Source organism: Mirounga angustirostris, unplaced genomic scaffold, assembly GCF_029215605.1.
Source record: "Mirounga angustirostris isolate CCGP_5_RB_7025 unplaced genomic scaffold, mMirAng1.0.hap1 SCAF_2, whole genome shotgun sequence".
NCBI classification, from domain to species: Eukaryota; Metazoa; Chordata; class Mammalia; order Carnivora; family Phocidae; genus Mirounga; species Mirounga angustirostris.
In genome coordinates this window covers 65,651,236-65,674,024 of record NW_026991710.1, presented here as the reverse complement: position 1 = coordinate 65,674,024, position 22,789 = coordinate 65,651,236, and the positions used below count along the sequence as shown (strand labels likewise).

Here is a 22,789-nt window from a genome sequence, read left to right as displayed (position 1 = left end):
TTCAGCTTCAATGAAATTTGTCCAAATGTCCTCACCTAATTTTCAGTTCCACTCTTTCCACCAATACCTTAACTTGAACATAAGAGAACATGCAATTTAATTCCATTTGCTTTGTAATTCATCCACTTTCATGATCAGATTTTTTTAGTTTGTTTCAGAAATGTTGACCCTGTGGCTATATCAAGTAAGGTTTATTTTTTTCCCCAGGCAGGTAAGAAACTTTCTGTTTCTTACCCAGACTTTGAAGCGGGAATTCCAAACCTTGAGCTTATCATTTTCTTTCTGTAAGCTCTCCAGTGTAATTTGATATAGCCAAACCACCACAGTCCTTGTACCCTTTATTTCCTCTACGCTATCCTATTGCAGCAATGTCTTGGTCATCCAAGGTGATAATAAATTAGCCATTTGCCACTGTATGCTGTAAGCTACCAATGCTATTATCATTGGCAATGGAGTCCTTTAAATCTAATGGGATCAGAGAGGCAATTCTGAGCCCTAAAGTTCTGCAAGTCTTGGAAACCCTTTCTATTACTAATCACTGACTGTAGTGAGGAGAGCAAAGCCACTGCAAGTATTCTGGAACAAAGAGATTTAATGTAGGAACCGAGGGTTAGTTTACTATAGCAGAAGCTGGAGGCATGAAGGGCTGGGCACTGCAGGTGAAGGATTAGAGAACATTCACTGATGGATTGAAGCGTTGGAGCAGATGAAGAAACCAGAATCCATGGAGAAATACAAGATGCCAGAACTTGTAGAGGACTCGGAGAAGCTGCCATTTATGGCCCCCTTGACTACAAGGCAGGAACTTGCACAGAAGTTTGAGAAGCCATTGTGTTTTGCTGCCGTCAATGCAAAGCAAGAGCTTGTGGTGAGATCTGAGAAGGTGGAAACTGCCGGTCTCCTGGGAGAAGAGAAGTCTGTGAAGCTGCCACAACCTTCTGAGAGTGAAAGCTTCTTTTCTCTGCCTTTCCCATCTACTGTGAGTATCTCTCTTTGGCCAACTCTAACTCAGAACCATAAAGGGCAGGGGATTCTGGGAAATGTGCCTAGCTTTCTTTTGCAATGCAGATAGTACAAGGGGGTGGTAGTAAGGCAAAGTTGACAACAAACAATCCAGTATGGTTAGAATACTTTTGATTTTGAGAAATAAACTGGCAAGTTAAACTGACTTAAATGATAACGGGAATTTATTGAGTCATGTAACTAAGTCTAGAGGTAGGGATAGCTGTCAGTGGAAATTGATCTGGCAGCACAAAGCACATGAGCAGGACCTGGTATCCAGTCCCCCGATCCTTGTCAACTCTTCATTGCTCTTTGATACCTATCTTTACAGGCATCTTTTTGTTGCAGAATGGAGGTCAGTAGTTCCCTCAGCTACATACTTCGATTATGAATGAGCAGTGGGTAGGAGAGTATTTCTTCACTCAAATGTCAAAATGAAGTTCTTCAATATAATTGGATGCCTTAGGCCCTGTGCCCTTCCCAAACCAGTGATGTGACCAAGGATAATGGGGATGATGGATTCATTCTGATTAGCTGACTTGAGAAGGGAAGACTGATGTTAGGGAGCTCCAACCCCAAATGTCTACTACAGTAGCCAAAACATCAAGGACACGAACCAGTGAAATAAAATAAATTAAAAAAAATAGAATAGAATAAAATTTTTTTAAGATTTTATTCATTTATTTATTTGAGAGAGAGAGCACAAGCAGAGAGAGCACAAGCAGGGAGAGCAGGAGAGGGAGAAGCAGACTTCCTGCTGAGCAGGGAGCCTGATGCAGGGCTCGATCCCAGGACTCTGGGATCATGACCTGAGCTGAAGGCAGTCACTTAACCAACTGAGCCACCCAGGCGCCCTATGTGTCACTACTTTTAAAAAGTGGGACTTTTGAGCAATTGTACTGAGTCTGAGCACCTGAGAACTCTCAGCCCTGGTGTAAGGAAGCAATTAGTCTCATGCAGCTTGTATGGGATGAGGAATATCAAATAACTCAGAGCCACTGCAACAAAGGATAAGACCCCAAATAGCCCTCAAACAAGAGCTATGTTCTTCAACTTTTTTTTTTGAGGTTTTCAATAGTTCTTAGTTGAACCTTAATCTGAAAACTTGAATTTTTCTGATTATGTTCTTTTTCAGTATTCTCTTGAACTGTAACTTCTACAAACTAAGTAGGACAATTATAAAATTAGCAGCTAAAACAACCTTCAAGCTTCAGCCTTGGTGCCTGGGAAAAGAGAGAAGTCTGGAGTATCCAAAATGCCAGAACTCAGTTCAACTCAAAATATTGTACTTACTGGGGCATCTGGTAGGCTCAGTCGGAAGAGCATGTGACTCTTCCTCTCAGGGTTGTGAGTTCGGGCCCCATGTTGGGTGTAGAGGTTACCAAAAAATTAAAAAAAATAAACTGAAAAGAATATTGTACTTATTGCAATGCCTGAGGCAGGATTATGAAAAGGCTCTGGATAAAACCTAACTGCAGCAACTAACCAAAATTTCATCCCAGAGCTGCAGAAAGGGGGAGAAAAAGAAGAAAAAAATACTGAATTTAATGAAAATGCTGGTCTTATTCTTTATTGTGAATGTTATCAGTAATAATCCAATTCTTATTTTATTTTTAATGATCTCTTATCATTAGAGCATGTTTTTCTGTTTTTTAAACTTTATTTTAAATCTAGTAAACACACAGTGTTTTATTAGTTTCAGGTGTACAATACAGTGATTCAACAATTCTATACATTACTCAGTGCTCATCACAATAAATGTATTCTTAATCCCCTTCATCTATGTCACCAATTCCCCCCCCTTCTGGTAACCATCACTTTGTTCTCTATAGTTATGAGTCTGTTTCTTGGTTTGTCTCTTTTTTCCCTTGTTCATTTGTTTCTTAAATTGCACATGAGTGAAAATCGTATGGTATTTGTCTTTCTCTGACTTATTTTGCTTAGCATTATACTCTCTAGCTCCATCCATGTTGTTGGAAATGACAAGCTTTCATACTTTTTTATGGCTGAGTAATATTCCATATATTAAAAATATATAAAAATATATTTAAAATATATATATATATCACATATTCTTTATCCATTCATCTATCAATTGATAGACACTCGGGCTGCTTCCATATTTTGGCTAATGTAAGTAATGAAAATAATGCTGCTATAAACATAGGGGTGTATTTATCTTTTCAAATTAGTGTTTTCATATTCTTTGGGTAAATACTCAGTAGTGGGAATTACCAAATCATATGGTAGTTCTATTTTTAACTTTTTAAGGAACTCCATAATGTTTCCTACAGGGGCTGCACCAGTTTGCATTCCCAACAGTGCACAAGGATTCCTTTTTCTCCACATCCTCACTAACACTTGTTTCTTGTGTTTTTTATTTTAGCCCTTCTGATAGGTATGAGGTGATATCTCATTGTGGTTTTGATTTGCATTTCCCTGACAATAAGTGATGTTGAACAATTTTGGAGCATGTTTTTCTTTTTTGAAAACATCATTCCCCCCCCCAAAAAAGTCATATGATCACATGTAAATAACACCCTGTTTGTAGATTTGTCTCTCGCCAGAAGAAATCAACCATGAGAGACCTCATGGCAGCAGCCTTCTAATTTATCTCCCTGATACCCTCCCTCAGTCCACTGTCTATACAACATCCAGAATGATCTGGATTATTCTGGCCACTTAACGTTTAAATCAGGTCATGTTTTTCCCTGGCTCAAAACTTCCAATAGTTTCTCCTCACATTTAAAATAAAAGCAAAATGCTGGGCACCAGGGTGGCTCAGTCCGTTAAGTGTCTCCCTTCAGCTCAGTTCATGATCCCAGGGTCCTAGAATCGAGCCCCGTATTGGGATTCCTGCTCAGGGGAGAGTCTGCTTCTCCCTCTGCCTGCCACTCCCCCTGCTTGTGCTGTCTCTCTGACAAATAAATAAAATCTTAAAAAAGAAGATAAAAGCAAAATGCTAACTGCAGCTTACAAGGCCCTGGGTGGACTTGTTACTGGACACCTCACAGGTATGATCTATTACATTTTCTCCCCTTCACTCTATTCAGCTACACTGGCCTCCATCATTCATTGAAAGTGTCAAGGACACTTTTGTCTTGTGTAAAGTCTTCCCTAAGCTATGTGTAGAAGCCCTTGAGGGTTCTACTCAAAAACTTACCTCCTTGAAGTCTTCTCAGACTACCCTACCTAAAATAGCACATATTCTAGCTCTAGCACCTTACTCATTATTTTTATTCCAATCACGATCTATCACATATTTAGTCTATTGTTTCTCTTACTAGAATGTCAGCTCCTTGAGATCAAAGACCTTACTGTTTTGGTCAGTTATATTCCCAGCACCAGAAATGTACCTGTGCCATGTGTGGCATGGTTGAATGTGAATATATTTAACTAGGAATAACACCACTATTTATGTTCTAAGAAGCATTTAGATGAATCAAGACATAAGTAGGAGTTGGTAATTTATTGGATGTGAGCAGGGTCTGGGAAGGGGTGATACAAAGGACTCCCTGACTTTTGCCAGGCGCACATGGGTGAGTGGAGAGGTCATTTACTGAGAAGAGGAAGACTAAAGAAGTTGATATGTAGGGACGGTGGAGTTCAGTTTTGGCCATCTAAAGGTTGAGATACTTGTGGGTTATCCAAGTGGAAACATTATGTAGGCAGTTGGATATGTATGCCTGGAGTGAGATGACTGAATTTCCTTATTGTTGAAATCCTTGAGCTAGGTTTTATTAAACTGAGTCTAAAGGCACCCTATTGACATCTCTGTGGGTAAGCATAACTCAAGATTCTACAATAGATTTGCTGAAATCTGAAAGTTCACAGTGGTGGGGCCTCTGTTTTCTCTAAGTGAAGGGCGAGCTTCCTGACAACCAGGACTGGTGATAGAGGATTTTCAGTTTGGGCAACTGGTTACTTCACCTAAAATCACAAGCTAATTCTTCAACAAAATGCTTGAATCTTACTGAGGGTGTTCTGCAAGTGAGTAAATGGCTGTTTAACATGGTTGTAGAAGAGGCACAGTATGCGTACCTTGGATAGGAAATGGGTTCTTCCTGTTTCTTCTGGACAGTTTATTCTGTTGCCGAATGGAATGCATGTTCCATAAAAATGTGAGCATAGGATATGCTTGCCCCAACTGTAGAGTGTATTTAGCACATTAAAACTGTGAGCCTTATTTGCGTACATCTTGTTCTGGGTAAAAGTGATTCCGGTTTAAAATTCAAACAAACTCGTTTGCCGTTTTACAAGTACTCTTTTTTTTCTGCAATTATTGCTTCACAAAGGTGGAATTCAAGGAGGATTCAGTATTTCAGTGTGTTATCTGAAACGCACTGGGAACCTGAAGCAATGCAATATTTGATGTCACGGACACTAAGAGGAAATACTGATTCCTTACAATGGTTTGAGCCAGGCCTCAGTATAGTCTTCAGCCACTTAGACACTACATTTTTTAAAAAAGATTTATTTGAGAGAGTGAGAGAGAGAGCATGAGAGTAGGGTGAGGGGCAGAGGGAGAAGCAGACTCCCTGCTGAGCAGGGAGCCAGATGCCTGACTCGATCCCAGGACTCTGAGATCATGACCTGAGCGGAAGGCAGATGCCCAACAAACTGAGCCACCCAGGCGCCCTAAAGACTACATTTTTACGAATGTGCAGTAATTTTTTTTTTCTTTTAAAGGAATTTCATGCATCAGCAAGTGGTTTTTATGCCTGAGATGAAGTGGGATGTGGGGAGAGAAGACTTTTAAGTCCCTGGAAGTACACCTATTTTCCTAAGAGGCCCTGAACCTAGCTAGATGAAAATAATGTAGTATTTTGCCATTCAATAATTCAATTAGAAATTATTGAGTGTCTGTGTGAGGTACAGAGCATACACAGAACAAATTATCTTTGCTCTCAAGGAATTTATGGTCTAGTACAACTGCTATTTAGAATAACAGAAGTAAGGGGGCACCTGGATGGACCAGTCAGTTAAGTGTCTGACTTCAGCTCAGGTCATGATCTCGGGGTCCTGGGATAGAGCCCTGTGTCAGTCTCCCTGCTCACCAGGGAGTCTGCTTCTCCCTCTTCTCCTCCTGCTTGTGCTCCCCACCCCCAAATAAATAAAAATCTTAAAAAAAAAAAGAATAACAGAAGCATGCATAAAAGGCTATGAGACTGGCTGATTAAATCCACCTCAGAGAGTTTGGGAAGGCTTCACAGAAGTAGTAACATTTGATTGGGTTTTCGAAGGACGAATAGAAGTTTACTAGGTAGATGAGGAATGTGAAAAGAATTAAGGTTGACGATAAGTGAGTTCTAAGAGGAATGCTGGGTCAATGTAGGAACACAGAATGCAGAGATTAGGACCATAGTAAGGATATAAGTGATAGGTATTATACATGCTCACATAGCATATAGTAAAGGTGCTAGCTTTAAAATCATTCCTAGGGGCGCCTGGGTGGCTCAGTCGTTAAGCGTCTGCCTTCAGCTCGGGTCATGATCCCAGGGTCCCGGGATCGAGTCCCGCATCCGGCTCCCTGCTCTGCAGGGAGCCTGCTTCTCCCTCTCCCACTCCCCCTGCTTGTGTTCCCTCTCTCGCTGTGTCTCTGTCAAATAAATAAAATCTTTAAAAAAATAAATAAATAAATAAAATAATTCCTAGGTTTTCTGGAATTTTCAATATAAATTCCAAGAAATCCAGAAGCTACTGGGCTACATGTGAATTAAAATGAACCTTTGGGGAAAGCCTATTACCCAAAGGTGGGCATGTCTAAAGCGGTCTTTTTTTTTTTTTAAGATTTTATTTATTTCTTTGACAGAGAGAGAGCGAGCACAAGTAGGCAGAGGGGTAGAAGAGGGAGAAGCAGGCTCCCTGCTGAGCCCAGAGCCTCACACTGGGGTAGATCTCAAGACCCTGAGATTGTGACCTGAGTGGAAACCAAGAGTCCCACACTCAACGGACTGAGCCACCCAGGTGCCCCAAGAATGCTCTCTTGAAGACATAAAATATTCCAGACCTCCTGGTCGCCTCTAAATCGGAATACTGGTTTGATCCCAATACCCATTTTCTCCTAGGCTACTGTTTTGACAGGTGGAAACATACCTGAAGTCACTACCGCTTGATCTAAGATATGTTCTTGGCATTGCCTGTGTAAGAGCCCGGTTAAGATTTTTTTTTTTTAAAGATTTTATTTATTTGACAGAAAGAAAGAGAGAGCACAAGCAGGGGGAGCAGCAGGCAGAGGGAGAGGGAGAAGCAGGCTCCCCGCTGAGCAGAGTCCTATGCAGGGCTTGATCCCAGGACTCTGGGATCTTGACCTGAGCGGAAGGCAGCCGCTTAACCAACTGAGCCACCCAGGCGCCCCAGAGCTCGGTTAAGATTTTAAGACATTTTCAGAATCTGATCTGTATTCTTCAATTTTAATTATTCTCTAATGCAAATTCTGCTAGCTTAATAAAAAATTAGACATTTTTAATCATCTTGAGATTTTTTGATAATGTCCAATTAATATTTAACTACATAGTGAAAAAATATTTATTCCTCACAGTTCTTTGCTATATTTTGCACTAGTCTTTGCTTCCCCGGTGCCTGTACATACTAAGCCAGCAAATAATTACTTGTTGACTAGAGAAGTACCTAAAAACTTCACTTTCTTCAAGATGTACCGCAGGAAGCTGCAAATCTCAAAGCCGGAATAAGCCAGTTTTCAGCCACGACATTCGGGATTTTTAATAAGTCTATTAAAGAAGTTTACTGTTACCCTCCATGAAACGCTTAGCGGTTCTTTTAAAAAACCAACCCCCAAAACACAAGATCAGAAACCTTGTAAAGATGATTTACAGCATGTATATATTCTAAATATCAAGACTAAAAAACATTAAATTAAAAGAACCTCTTGTTGACCTAACACATTGCCCAATTCAGTATTTTCAAAGAACTGTGGTAGGTTTTAAGATCTTCAAAGGAATCAGGCAAAGCAAAACAACCCCTGATCTTTAAAATACGCCAGTTACCTGCTTCTTTTGACGAAAATTTTCAGGAAAAAAGCAGGCAAGCAAAACTCTTACTTGGAAAGCAAATTTAAAAGAAAAAAAAAAGCCCTAAAAGTCAGTAGCCTCAGCCTGCCGGCCTGGGGTTGGAAAGTCTGGCGACGGCAGCTGCGAAAACCTCAATGTCACCCGGTCGCGGCGACTACCGCGGTCGAAGGAGTTGCGGCAGTCCGTGCACGCGCACCGCTCGGCTGACCGCGAGCCTGGCGTCTCCAGGTGCCGCGGGGGACAGAGCCAGGGTCACGCGGCTACCACCCCAGGGTAGCCTCCTTTCCCAGGTTGGGCACTACTAGACAGAAGGAGCCGCTGGCTGTGCGCCTCCCCACCCCCACCCGTACGCCGCCCGCGCACCGGGCACAGTCGCCTTCTGGGAGGTGCTACCACACCCCAGCCCGACGCCCGGGCTCCCGCCGGCGGCTGGCGGGTGGGCGGGCCGACTCCAGGAACCCTCGGAAGGGCGGGGGCGAAGGAAGAGGCCCCTCTAGCTGTGTCTTCGAAACAGCGTTCCTTGTTCTCGATGGTCCCCGCGCGGCCGTCTTATCGAACGCAATTTCCGGTTCCTTTTAAAGGCCCCAAGCTGTGCGCCGCCGCGCGTGAGAAGAAGGTATAAAAGGGAACGAGAGGGCGGGACCAAGGAGGAAGAGGAAAAAAGCTAGCGGTAGAGGGGGCGGGGAGGCGCAAAGGGCGCGCTCTCGCGTCACGTGACCGGGACGCGCCGTTCTTCCGTCGGCCATTTTAGGTGGTCCGCGGCGGCGCCATTAAAGCGAGGAGGAGGCAAGAGCGGCTGCCGCTGCTGCTTATTCTTTTTTAGTGCAGCTGGAGAGAGCGGGAGTGCGCGCTACGCGACTGTGGGAGGCGAGGGGGGCAGGCCAGGGAGAGGCACAGGAGCCTTTGCAGCCGCGCGCGCCTTCTCTGTCTTGTTGTGTGCTTCGCGCGGTAGAGTGGGCGCGCGGCAGCGGCGGGGATTACTTTGCTGCTAGTTTCGTTTCGCGGCAGCGGCGGGTGTAGTCTCGGCGGCGGCGGAGGCAGTAGCACTATGTCGGAGGAGCAGTTCGGCGGGGACGGGGCGGCGGCGGCCACAACGGCGGCGGTAGGCGGCTCGGCGGGCGAGCAGGAGGGAGCCATGGTGGCGGCGGCGCAGGGGGCAGCGGCGGCGGCGGGAAGTGGAGCCGGGACCGGGGGCGGAACCGCGGCTGGAGGCACCGAAGGGGGCACCGCCGAGTCGGAAGGGGCGAAGATCGATGCCAGTAAGAACGAGGAGGATGAAGGGTGAGTAAGGGGCGACCCGGGATAGTCAGGCCCAACTAGTTCCCCCTCCCCCTTCCTATCCCCCGCCATTAGGCCTCGTTCCCGCTCTCTGCCCGCCCTCCAGGCCCCCGTGCAGTCTCCTTGCACAGTTTTCCCCTTTTCTATGCTGGGCTTTCATTTCCTTCTCCCCCTGTCTGCTTATCGCCCCCTCCCCCATCACACACGTTTCCACCTTTAGCCGTCACCATGCTGCTCCCTGGCCCGCCCTCCTTCCCTCCCTCGCCTTGGGTCTCCTCCCACCGACTTAGCCGCCAGGATTTTTTCCCGCCTGTCTAGGGGTACTTTTTTCTTGTTCCGCTGTCCCCTCCGTTCCTCGTTTTATTAAAGTTCCAGGCATAAAGATAGACACACGGTTTTATGCTGGGACAACTAAGGTTTATTTGGTGCGTCCACTTTAGCATCCCGAGACGATGTGATTCTTTATAAGCACATGCTTTCTGCTCCTCCCCCCTCGGCTTCAGGCCGAATGTGTTTTGTATTTCGGATAAGTTTGGTCTCAATCTCTTTTTAACATAATACACTATCGAACAACGGTTTGCGTACTTAGGCCCTACTTTTCAGCCTACGGAACATACTGGGCCTGGTGATATTCCCTGAATCTCTTGTTGGTACGTTCGTTTTGCTCCATGGGCTTTCGTTAAGTTCCTTGTCGGCGGGGCCTGCACTTGACTGTGGAGCTGTGTCTACCTCCAGCTTGTTGGCTGCCCTTCCCCCACCCGCGGAGTTATTCTAACCGCGCACCCTTTTCGCGCCCTCACCTATTGGGTTCCTCAACTGTTAATACAGATTGTAACCTTACTTTTTATGTGCAGTTTTCATTTTTTTACATACCACCCCCATGCGCAGTATCCTTTTTTGGTCTCTCTTGATTTCTCCTTCCCGCTCTCTTACCCACTGTTAAAGGAGGCCTACCAGCCTTCTTTCATAAAATGAACAAATCCTTTATGGTGCTATGGCATGATTTTTGTTTTTTGCAGGTTTTAAAGTACTGACTTGTTCCCTCCAGTTGGAATGAGTTGTATATATTATTTAAGCTGCATTTGATACATTAGAATGCAGCATTTGGGAGCGGGCGCATAATACAGGAGTTATCAGGAGGGACTAAATCGGGGCTCTTGGTTAGGTTTTCTTACTCCCGTTATTGACCGCTGATCGTGGGTTAACGCATCTCTCCCTTTTGTTATGGGGGGATGTGTGTGTGATTTTTATTTCACTATAACGAGAAAGGTGTGGAAAATGAAAGCAATAAAATGTCACTTTAGTCCAGTATTTGAAAACATGATTTCCTTTATTGGGAAAGAGCACAAGATTTGGAGGGTGGGAAAGAGAAGCACTTCAGAATGTCGAGTTTAATCTTAGCCCAGGCAGACAGGTCAGGCTGATTGTGCTGGTTTTGGGAGAATTGGAGGTGGGATGGGAAACTAAATTTACTTAATTTTGAATTACATATAGTTTAAGAAAGGAATAGTTAAATATTTGGAAACTTAAGCCTTTAACATTTTGGTTTTTATTTCCTGAATTCTGTTCTTTGGACAGAGGCACCAAAATGATTAATTGTATAACTTGCTGTTTGGGGCAGGCTTTAGCCCTCATTTTTCAAATCACAAAGCTGCTATCCTTATAGTTACCTACTGTTGAACTGAAGTGTAAATGAATTAAAGTTTTTAGCCCTAACAATGTCAAAAACTAAAACTAGAATTTTGATTGGTTGCTGTACCGGTTGTTAATTCCCTAGCCATTCAAACTCCTCCCCACGACACTCTGAAGCAGCGACGGCACAGCGGGAAGAATGGTAAAACTTTTAAATTTTATTTCTGTATTATAAAGGTTTCAATAGTCATAACATGCAGAGGCTGTGTATTGATTAGTTGCCCATTGATCCCCAGGAAATTCTAGACCTAGTACAGTAGGATATCTTGTGCCTGGGATATAAAATCTTTTTAGGCATCGTGTGTGATCTTTGGGCAAAATTAATGCCATTACATGTTTTTTGGTTTGTGCTAATGCATGTTACTGTGGTTTGGTTACTTAAAATAACAATATAATTAGCAATATTGATACATTTGAACAAGAAAAAATATTACCGTAATTTCAAATTTGATTTCTTTTTGTTAAGACAAATATTTTTGTTGGAATTCTAAATTTAATGTTAAATATGAAGGTTACTTGATATAAAATCTTGTGTGTGAGAAATGTCTTGCATGCTATACTGAAATATTCTGGATATGTGAAAAGTAAAACAATTTTTAAAGTAGTGTTGTGTATATGTATTATGCAAAAATGTATTTTATCTCCAGCCGTATTTGTAAGTAGAACTTTATTAACAATTGGATATGTACTATTCAGAGGTGGGCTGATGGGGCTTTTCCCTACAGCTCTTATGAGATTTTTTATTTTCAGTGTGATTTGCTTGAAATGTTAATTACGGTTGGTTCACATGTCTCTGAAATTGCATGACTTCTCCATGGATGGATGGTAGATTATTGTTCTTTTTAGCCTTCCCCTTCCCCTAAATGTCAGTCTTTCTGCTTTTAGGTTTGATTTTATTTTGAGTTTTCCAGGAGTTTGTCCACCACCACTGGAGTTTAGAGGGCCAGTAATTTGTAGAAAGTTGACTTAGCTATACAAACTACATTCTATTTTAAGAGCCCAATTGGGATAGCATTTAAATTTTACACGAGCTTTACTTAATACTGTATTCTCATCCATTGAAATCTGTCCGGTTTTATATTGCAGATAAAGCAGACTGGAAATAGGCAAAAGGGAAAAGTAAAAAGAAGACTGGGGTCAGAGTTTGACATATGGAATAAAATGTTTTTGATGAAAATTAGTCCATTTGGCACTGATCGTTTCATTTTCACTGCCAGCTAATCGTGGCAAACTAAATAAGATTAAACTGTCACTATACCTGACTTTTTTGCTCTATTACATGTTTCAAATCTTATGTAAGCAGTCATTTTCAGTGATTAGAAAGGACATAAACTTATGTTTGAGATCACTGTTAATGATTTTTGTAGGAATTATTTTTGCCCTGCTACCCAATAATGTAAGCTTAGAAGTTTTTTGAATGACCTCTTAGGAAGAGTGGACAATTAAATATATATAGTGAACATTTTAGATTATGAACTATTTTCATTTTCTGAAAATAGGATTTAACTGAGGTTCATTTTAAGTTAAGCAGGTTTACATTAAAACAAATAATGTTTCTGTTTTTAAGGCGTAATATTTGACTTTATAAAATTACTGCTTAATCACCCAGCCTCGACCTGTTACAGATACTCTTGTTTTTTTTGTTGTTGTGTGCACTTGTCACTCTATCTGTTCCTTTCTCTGACTCCCAGTTTGAGAAAGATTGTGCAGCAGTTTCGTAATAGTCTCAGGAATGAGGATAAGACTGGCTTTACTAGATATAAAATCATCCAAATTGAGTTTCTTAAACATTTCTGTGTGCATTCCTTTTTACAATTTTAACTTGAGAAAGTTATTGCAATATGTTCCTTAAAATTTTAAAAATGAGTTTGTTGTGCACTCAAAGTTTTTTTTTATGTTGAATATAAGAATAAACAGCTATTCTTAGGAGGGCATGCCTGTTGTATATCTCTGTGGATGTTTCCACAATTCAGACCTCTGGAGTAATCTGTTCATTTCCATAATAAAATACTTCCTGAGATCATCTCATTTTAATCCTTTCAACTTTAACATCCCTGGTTTTTACTTGTAAGCAACTGCACTGGAATTTCCCATTTTTTGTGTGGGTTCATGTTCTTTACAGGGCTGCAGTTCTTTTAGGGTAGGTAATTTAAAGTTACTTCATGTGGGGCAAAATATACATGGCATTTAGCAAAGCTACCTGGAGGAGAGTTTTTTAAATATCAAGATGAGTGGAAAACTATAATACTGTGTTAGCTTTCAGATAGTTTTATAAGGTAGGTACATTGACTTGACTGCATTGGATTGGGCAGGATGCAAAGTAATTCAGTTCATTTATCAGCCAAAGTACAGGACTACTTGTCTAATAACAGGGCAGTAGATCTAGATCTGTAACCGTTAGTGTATAATCTCGTGTGATTTCTTCCTGCTTGGGAATTTTGTGAATTAATTTTGCTGTGGGTTGACTGCTCTCTAATTTTTAAGAAATGGGCATACACGTTTTTGTTTTAAATATTTGAGATTATAATCTATACCCTAGTGCTTTGGGGGCATTCTGAAGTTGCTTTATAAAATAGTTACTTCTAGAGCAGCCTCATACCTAATTTATTGGTTTTTAATTCAGTAAAGTTGGGTTTACTGTAAAGTTGAGACCTTGAGTAGATGGTCTGAATTTTAGTGTTCTTTGGAACCTTTAACAAGTTTCTGGTGTTAAAATTGCAGAAGTTGATGCTCCAGAGTCTCAAGATGATGAACCTATAAGGGAGGGAGGAGTATTAAATTCTTTTCATTTCAAATTATGGAAGATACTAAATCACCTGACCTTTAGGGTTTGTAATTGGAGAAAATCATTGTGGTTTTTCTCAGTGCTGCCTTTTGAGATAAATCTACTTGGCCTTAGCCTGGGTTTTTTTCTCCAAGTCCTGTGACTTCTATAAACTAAGTATATTTAATGTGTATTTTTAATATTGCCTGGGTATTCTGTCCTTTGTAAGGCTGCTCTAATTTAAGAAAGTTTTGAATCTACTATTGGGGTATGTGATTTGTGGCCAGTATGGAGGATGGTTAGTTGTAGTCTTCAAGTGATACATGCTATGCTTGAAAGCATTTAAAAAGGAATAGAATAATAACCTTTTTCCTGTTCCACTTAAAGCTGTGCACCTCAAGTGTGTGTGCAGATTGACAAATGGAGTGAAACATAACTTCTGTTAGTCCAAGATTTATTTGACTTTAGTTCTGCTTCAACGTTTTAGTAGATAGGGCACTGAACTGGATGCTGGAAGCGTGGGATCTGTTTCTGTTACTTCACTTCCAACAGTGTGGTCTCAGGTAATATAACACGTCTGTTACTTGGTTTGCTGATCTATGTGTTGGAAACAATGCTCACCACAGGAAGATTGACTACATAGCCTGCTTTCATAGCTTGTGTGTGTTTATCCAGTGCCTTAATAGTTGATACTGCCAGTGATTTACTCCTGTGGAGTAAAGGTAAGCATGTTTTAGTTTCTGGAGTATTAAATTGTATATTGGAGCTCTAGATATTTAAGATTATTTGGGGGTGGGGAGACTCCTATTGCTGGTAGTGTTTGGCCAGTAATCAGGGTGATAGTTTTAAGTATTGGGTCATGTCCTGTAAACTTCTGCTTATTCTAGACTTGAAACTACGACACAGTTCAAACTACTACTAGGAAGTTTTCCCTCACTCCCTTTAGTCTTGTAAGAAAGAAAGATGAAAAAGTATCAGCAAATATACTGAGAAAGCAACCAATAGGCATTGTCATGGAATCAATCTTCCATAATTTTTCCTTTTTATTGTTAAAAAGCAATGTGATTTTAAAGCATTGCAGGAGTCTAAAAGTTCATCAAGAAAGGTAAAAACCATTTTCTGAGTTTAGTGTTCATATCTAAATTGATTTCCAATAGAAAACTACAGAATTGTGAGTGTGTAGTAATCTCAGTTAACCAGAATCTTAACCTCTAGGTTAAGGAAACCCCATTCCTTAACCTTCAGGTAGATGGGAGTTAACCTTGTAAAGTTGATTGAGAGTTTATTTTAAAAGTGAAAATACAGAAAGTCATTCTTTCCTTGGAATGAAAGGAAGAGATTTTTGGGTTAAACATGTAAAATTTACTTAAAACCTGTCATCTTTATTAGTTACGTTTTTAACCTAAGCATCGTTTTTAGTCATGTAGATTCATTCTAAAGTATGAAGTAGTAATGAGATTTAATAAGCTAGGCTAGAGGAGTTAATCTTTATTGACTTGTTAAAAGTTTGTCAGTCTATTTCCAGAAGTATTTTTTATACAGATTCTAAAGTGATTACCCTACCATGTGATACTGTTCAGTTATAAAAAGTAACCCCTGCCCCCCATTATAGGTAGTTAACTTTAAACAGATTCTATACTTTCTGGCAGCTCTTTCTGCCCACAGGTCCTGTCCCGTGCTTTAATAAAACTACCTTTTTGCACCAAAAAAAAATCCCAACAAATAATCTGTACTTTCTAAGGAAAAATGCTGATTTTATATATGTTGGTGGGATTTTCCTTACATTTTGTCATTTTAGGATTTTAAAGGAGTAATTTTAATGATAAAATACTGAAAATTTAAAACGAATTAGTGGTATGCTTGACTGTTACTCTGAAAGGTGACAGTGATTGGCCAGTCATGTTATGTACTGAAATATATATCAGATTTACTTCTGTTCTGTTTTTTAAACTGTCAGAACTTGTTATGAAACCACATATGGAAAATCATGAGTTGTCAGGAAGTGTTTGAAAGTTACAGAATATTTTTTTGGCCCTATTTCAAAATTGGGAGGGAGTGTAAATGGTGTTTATCATTTTACCTTGAATAAGGTAAACAGTAAAGCCTTAGAAGTATCTTTAAATAAAATACTGTTGGGGCGCCTGGGTGGCTCAGTCGATTAAACGTCTGCCTTCAGCTCAGGTCATGATCCCAGGGTCCTGGGATCGAGCCCCACATTGGGCTCCCTGTTCGGGGAGCCTTCTTCTCCCCCTCCCACTCCCCCCTGCTTGTGTTCTCTCTCGCTATGTCTATCTGTCAAATCTTAAAAAAAAAAAAAAATACCGACTTTTGGAGTGTTAAACCTAGTGATCCCAATGATACAGAGAATAAGTTTTTTTGGGTGTGAAAAACAGTATTAAATCAGTATTTTCATCAGCCAGCACTGCTCCATATGTATTACTTTTTATATTTTGAAATTCCTTACTAAATACTGGCATTTACGTGGAGTACAGACAAGTCACCGAGATGGTTTTTTAACTACATTTTATTTAAGAGTTTTTTAGGCAACCTAATTTCTAGTCTGTATTTTTTACATGGGATATTTAAACATTTTGGGTAAGTCTATAGTATTGAAAATAATCTTTGGATCTATTTATATAAGACCTCATTCTGGCTTTTTCCTCTTAATGTTGATGACTTCATATAGCCCATGCAGATTTTAAAAAATTAAGGTGATAGGTAAATGAAAACATTGCTTGATTAAATTATATTAAATTGTGCTCTACCCCTTCTAAATAATTTTTTATTGAGCACTTGGGATATTTCAGAGTATGTTCTGTGCCTTTTTAAGTGTATTTGCTCCTTTATTTTTTTTATTATTTTTTTTAAAGTAAGGTCTATGCCCAACGTGGGGCTTGAACTCAATTCTGATTTTAGGAGTCTCATGCTCTATGGACTGAGCCCCCAGGCACCCCTGTGTTTGCTCATTTAATCCTTACTGAAGATTCATGAAATAGGCTCTTTGTCCTCTCATTTACAGATACGGTGACGATCTTGGGTTTTTGTTTTCGTGAGGGTCATAGAGTTAATACATGGTGGAGGTAGGATTTACACTCAAGTGGTTTGGCTTATTGCCTCTAAATTTACTTGAGAAGAGAATGTCCCACTAAACAGTCTAAATTCCTAAATGACATTGCATAATATTTGGAAAGTCATCTGCACCGAGTTGTATAATTTTATGCGTATCGTTTAATACTATAATATGGTGTAATATTAATATCTGTAAAAGCAAGGAGATTTCAATTGTTGAGTAGGTGTTTTAAAGTGAGTACCATATTGCCTCTGGGGTGCTAAAAAGCTTAGTAGGATTAAGAAGTTAAGCTATCAGTAAAACACTGTAGATGAAGTCCTGTGTTTTCATTAGGATTATTGATTCACTTAAAACTAAGGATGAAATATTAAACTTGCATTGCAGGATTAGGGGCCCATTTTTGTTGCTACTTGAACAAGTCTTGTGACATAGTTTTAACTTGGCTGCTTAGGATTTTCTGAAGTTCTGTTTCTACCTCATTGTAAGTGTTTGCACATCTCGGCAGGAGTGACAGCAACTTGAAATTCACTTTTGGTATTCAAGGCAGCAGAGGTAATATGAATGGACAATAGGTACTGTAATTGAAGCAAAATACAGTAATATAAAAGAAAATTAAGTGTATCTTATGCCATCTCATAATTTGAGAAAGAGCATGTCAGAATGCTAGTGTTCTGAGAGGCTGTTTATCCAAAAATTAAGATAACAGGCCTTTTCTTACGGTACTCTCTACCATTATATCTTGGTGTGTCTACTGAATAAAGATTTGATGGATTCAGCATGTTCCTTTTTGTAAGGATGGAATGATTTGGAACAATTTGTGTTCATTGTAGGATTTACCTGTCTGGCTTTCTCAGTTGTGCAGCAGCCTTCCTTGTTAGAGCAGCTAAAGCTATAGTAGCACTCTTGGGCTGCCACAATGGCAGTGGCATTTGTCTCAAAGAGCCACTTAGGCTCTTGCCCAGAGGTTGTTTTACCCTTCTTAACTTGACACAAAATTTGCCCAAGTTCAAGTGCTGGCTACCCACTGTACAGAATGGAAGGGGTGGGGTGGATTTAACAGCAACCAGTGATTAACCTGGCAAAAATGAAAAATAAAACTTCTTAAAAGAACTAAGAATAATGAGATGCACTTAGTGTATTAATAGTCATCTCATTTCAGAAGAGCCTTTGGGCATGCCACAGTAGCTTAATATAAATTAGTGGTGAATGACCCATACAGTGTTTAAATCATGATTACTGTATTTAAGAAGGCAGAAGTGTGTGATGTGTTGTAGAAAAAAAAATTCATCCCAAATAATTGAATGTTAAAAAACAACTGGGGAGAGATTGGAAGGCAGGCAGTGTTTTTTAAAAAAGGTGGAATATTTGGCTCATTCTCTAAAGGTGCTGGATAGCTGAAGTTTTACTATGTATTTTGCTCTAGTTTTTTGAGAAACAGTAATGATTCTGTGAAATACATATAAATTATAGTTGACCAGACTTTTTAATATTCTGTCCAAAGGGGATTTGATTGTTAGGAAAAGCAGCAAAGATGACCTTTTAGCTTTAAGGTAGTAGGCACATTTAACAACTTCTGTACTAATGACTGTATTAAAGGTGGGAAGTTTCTTATAGAGAGTTCTTTATTGGGCCAGTTGGAGCGTTAGTGTGCTTATCTAGTATTTAAGAAAACTGTATTCCTATGCCGTGAAAAACATTTGGGGCTTGTGACTAATAATAGGACATGCCTCATTCATGGCTTATAATTTATTTCTTTGTAATTTTTAAATAATTTAAATCAAGGATACTTAAAGTATAAACTTTGCCTTGGTTAAATAAAATCAAAATTAATTCTGTCTTAATATCTGAGGGAACTGATCAGGCAGAATATTCTTGCCTTTCAACTTCAGCTTTTTTAAAACAAGGCTTTTGTTAACTGTATTCTCTTCAGGCTGAAATAATTTCCAACTGTTAAATTATTGATGGAAAATTTTTTGTAATCACAGAAGGTGGTAATTCAGTAGTTAAATTTCAACTTAATTGAAGTTGTTTCTGTTCTAGAATTGCCATGGATACCTGAGCTAGAGGTCATTGCTTTATAGTTTGTTCTTTCTCATCTTCAAAAATACAGCAGTGTCCTTACCTTGAAAGGGTAAATGTTGCTAATGAACTTTAATCTATGAAGGAAGTGCTCTGGATCTTTAGGTTATAAAAGTGTTCTTAAGGCATATATTTAAGTGTCAAGGATTGGATTTTAGAAGGTGCATTATTTGAATGAAAGAAAAGGTAATTGAGAAGAACTTTTTTCCATGAAATTGGCAATAAACATTAAAAACTACCTATACAACTTTATGGGTGTTTTATGTTCATCTGATTATACAATACAAAAGGGTTAATAAGGGTTACTTCAAGCATGGAGATTTTATTAGAGGAAGTCCTGAAAGTTAAGCATATAAATAACCCAGCTTTACATTACAATACATGTACTAATTGAAAACTTAACCTGAAATGGGAAGCACAGTATATACTGAAAGTAAGACTTCTTTGGCATTGTAAGTTAATTTTGTCTTTAGAACTAAAAACAAGTCTGTGGTAAAATAGTAAGATCAGTAACACCTCAGTTAATCTGGCATCTTTAGGGGAGAAGTAGAACGAGATCTCATTCTAGGGACACAATTGGCCTCTTGTTTGAAGAATTGGATTTAGTGGCGCTATCCTAAAAGCCCACAAGATGGAGATGTTCCTGCTTTAATTTCTATCTGGAGCTGAAAATTAGTACCACATCCCCATCCCTACCCCAGTTACAAAGATGAGAAATCATTGAGCAAGTGTGATTTTATTCCTGTAAAATTGTTAGCCTTCACATAACAAATTCTGACAGTTTACCCTTAAAATAAAAATCTCCAGTCCTGTCTCTTTAAAGGGTAGGAGGTGTGTGTAAGCTCTTCAGGGCAGGCTAAGGGACAGCAAAGGGGGCAGATGTAAAAGCAGTCAGAGAGCTGCCAAGTCTGAGCTTCATAGCATTTTGCTGTAGTAAAACTAATACTTCACTTGAGGTTTTTTTTTTTTTTTTTTTGAGTGTATATATTTGGTCTTAAAGTGTTCTGGTGGTTTCCACTTACCACCTGTCACTTTTAGCATCTTCAGGGTTTAAATATTTTATTGCTGGTTAACTGAGGTTCTACTGTAAATAAATCATAGAAGTTAATTAGTGGATTATGCTTCAATGGGTAATTTTTGCTAAGTTGTTTAATTTTGTCTTTATTAAGGACTCTTAGCACATCAAAAAACTTAGCTTACAACTTAATTGTGAGACTTAGAATTTCCCATTTTATGTGCTAAGAGTTTTGTTAGTGAGAGAACCGTTAAAAAAGCTTCAGCATAGTCATGCTGGTTGCTGTGATCAGTGGGGACTGCATAGCCCTTTTACAAGTTTAATGAAGATTTGGAACAGAAATTTGAAGCTAAAATTCGTGTTTTGCTGTTACTGATAACTTGTAACTTAAGACTTAAACGTGTAGTATTTTTACTTTAGGGTTACGTTTATCATTTTGGCAAGTCAAAAAGAATTTGCTGCTTCCTCACTATTTTATAGTTATGCAGATGCAGCAGTAATAAGCAAAACTTGACAAAACTGGAATGGGGTGTTCTTGATACATGGTAATATAGGAAGAGTGACATCATTAAACTGCCCAGTAAATTGGTGCAGTTTGGAAAAGGTATTATTGTTATGGATACTTAAGGCAAAGTTTATTTATTTGTTTTTAGCATTTTAATACTACTTTTTGTCTTTACAGGAAAATGTTTATAGGAGGCCTTAGCTGGGACACTACAAAGAAAGATCTGAAGGACTACTTCTCCAAATTTGGTGAAGTTGTAGACTGCACTCTGAAGTTAGATCCTATCACAGGGCGATCAAGGGGTTTTGGCTTTGTGCTATTTAAAGAGTCGGAGAGTGTAGATAAGGTAGTGTGTTATGTGTTCTGATCAGTTAATAATATAAGATGTGGATAGTTTGATACACTAATTTGCCTGCTCATGATTTCCCCTTTTGCAATAAATGAAGGAAGAGCTGTAGTTCTTAACCAGTACATTTTATGAAGAGTACTCTTTAATTGTTTACTGAATATCTTCTATATGCCAGGCTGTACTTGAAAAAAAAAAATTAACTTTAAAAATACTGAGACCTACAGACACCTTATTGAAAGGATGATCTGTAACAAGTTCGCAGAAGTATAGATTTTGGAATTTCTTGGGCTAAGGGGAAGTAGCAGTCATGTTTATGTTGGTGACAGTTTTCTAGTAATTGATTAGATTTGTGTCTCCTGTCTCCATTCTTATTGACACTTAAGTTTGAACACTGTTCTTTATTAGCTGATGTCACATCACCACAATTTGACAGTTTAGTTATAAGCAAGTCAGCATATACCTGGCATTAGCTGTATTTGCAATTATTAAGTAAGTTAATAATCTGAACTTCAATTAAGATACATACTTAAAATGAAAAACTTCAATTCCCTTAGGTCATGGATCAGAAAGAACATAAATTGAATGGGAAGGTGATTGATCCTAAGAGGGCCAAAGCCATGAAAACAAAAGAGCCTGTTAAAAAAATTTTTGTTGGTGGCCTTTCTCCAGATACACCTGAAGAGAAAATAAGGGAGTACTTTGGTGGTTTTGGTGAGGTATGTGATAATGTTTTGACCCAGTTTTTGTCAAAATTAGTGTGAATATAATTGTCACATTATATTTTCAAACTTGTTATGAAGTTTGGACTAATTATGTGATTTGTTTTGAAAGACGAATATTGTAAATCATTGGCAGATCTTTGAAGCTTTGATGATTGCATTTTTCTCATTTATTGAAGGTACAGGTACACAAAGATGAAATAGATATTATTACCTTGCGAAATTTACCAGATTAGTAGAAGAAATAAAAATAGATACATGAGGAAGAAACACAGATTGGATTACCTGAGATATAGAAGGAAATCATTCAGTTGAGAATAGGAAAAGAATGAATTAAGAATAGGATGTAGTGCCTTCGCAGTTTAAAAAAATAATGTGTGTGTGCAAATTTTGAGTCTAATTACAGACTTAGTGAAACCAAAGTTCCTTTTGTGAAATAATGATTTAAAGCTAAGATGAGAAATTTGTGGCTTTGCATGCCAGATACAGCCTGTAGACCTCTTTTGCTTGATTTAAGCAGAGCATGTATTGTTTGTATTTAGGTTGAGTTACTTTCCACAGGTATCTGGATATCTAGCTTTTCTTTAAATATTTGCAAGAGTAAGCAACATTGGAACTGCCTTCTTGCATGGCGCAGTAGCCATCTAAGACGAGAGTAGCAATCTCTACCTTTGGTTAGTTATATGTTCTCCAGTTTTCAGTGGTCCTCACCACTCCCAGTTTTTTCCTAAATGCAGTCGTCTTTATCCTGTTTTTCTTAAAATTGTTGCCTTCTGTTCTTGGTCGGCATTTGAGTTTGTGACCCTTGAATTAGGTAGCAAATGTCAGTACCCTGTAAAGCTTGCTTTTATAAATAGGTTTGAAGACTTTTTAGGTGGAATGGATGTTCTAATTTGAAGAATTCTTTCAAAAGATTAGAATAAATAGAGCAGAATAGGATTTGGGGGCCAAATATGTTTTCTTTGTTTGTTTTTCTCACTAAACTTGTGCTTTTATTGTCAATCACATGCAAACTAAGGTATTAAAATTTATTTTTTTTAAATATCAGGTGGAATCCATAGAGCTCCCTATGGACAACAAGACCAATAAGAGGCGTGGATTCTGCTTTATTACCTTTAAGGAAGAGGAACCAGTGAAGAAGATAATGGAAAAGAAATACCACAATGTTGGTCTTAGTAAAGTAAGTTAAGCATCCATTTACTTGTAGAGAAAACTAGCTTTTGTAGAGCGTTTCATCATCTAGCTTTCTGTAAAGGTTTCAGTTTGCATGCTTGTGCTTTAAGAC

The 22,789-nt window shown here is 39.1% G+C and overlaps 1 protein-coding gene across 6 annotated transcripts in view; it reads left to right on the top strand.

Moving 5' to 3' along the window:
• Positions 1-8,798: 8,798 nt before the first annotated feature.
• HNRNPD (heterogeneous nuclear ribonucleoprotein D) overlaps positions 8,799-22,789 on the top strand; it is a 17,378-nt gene continuing 3,387 nt past the window's right edge. For 4 of the 6 annotated variants that reach the window (XR_010409459.1, XR_010409458.1, XM_045880906.3 and 1 more), the window contains exons 1-5: positions 8,799-9,314; positions 11,089-11,145; positions 20,614-20,782; positions 21,340-21,501; positions 22,553-22,684. Coding sequence is in view for 4 of the 6 variants with exons in the window: in XM_045880906.3 (XP_045736862.1) it covers positions 9,082-9,314; positions 11,089-11,145; positions 20,614-20,782; positions 21,340-21,501; positions 22,553-22,684 (753 nt within the window). In the remaining 2 variants the exon portion in view is untranslated. The remainder of the gene's footprint in view (positions 9,315-11,088; positions 11,146-20,613; positions 20,783-21,339; positions 21,502-22,552; positions 22,685-22,789) is intronic. The other 2 variants (XM_045880907.3, XM_045880905.3) reach the window with 1 other exon arrangement.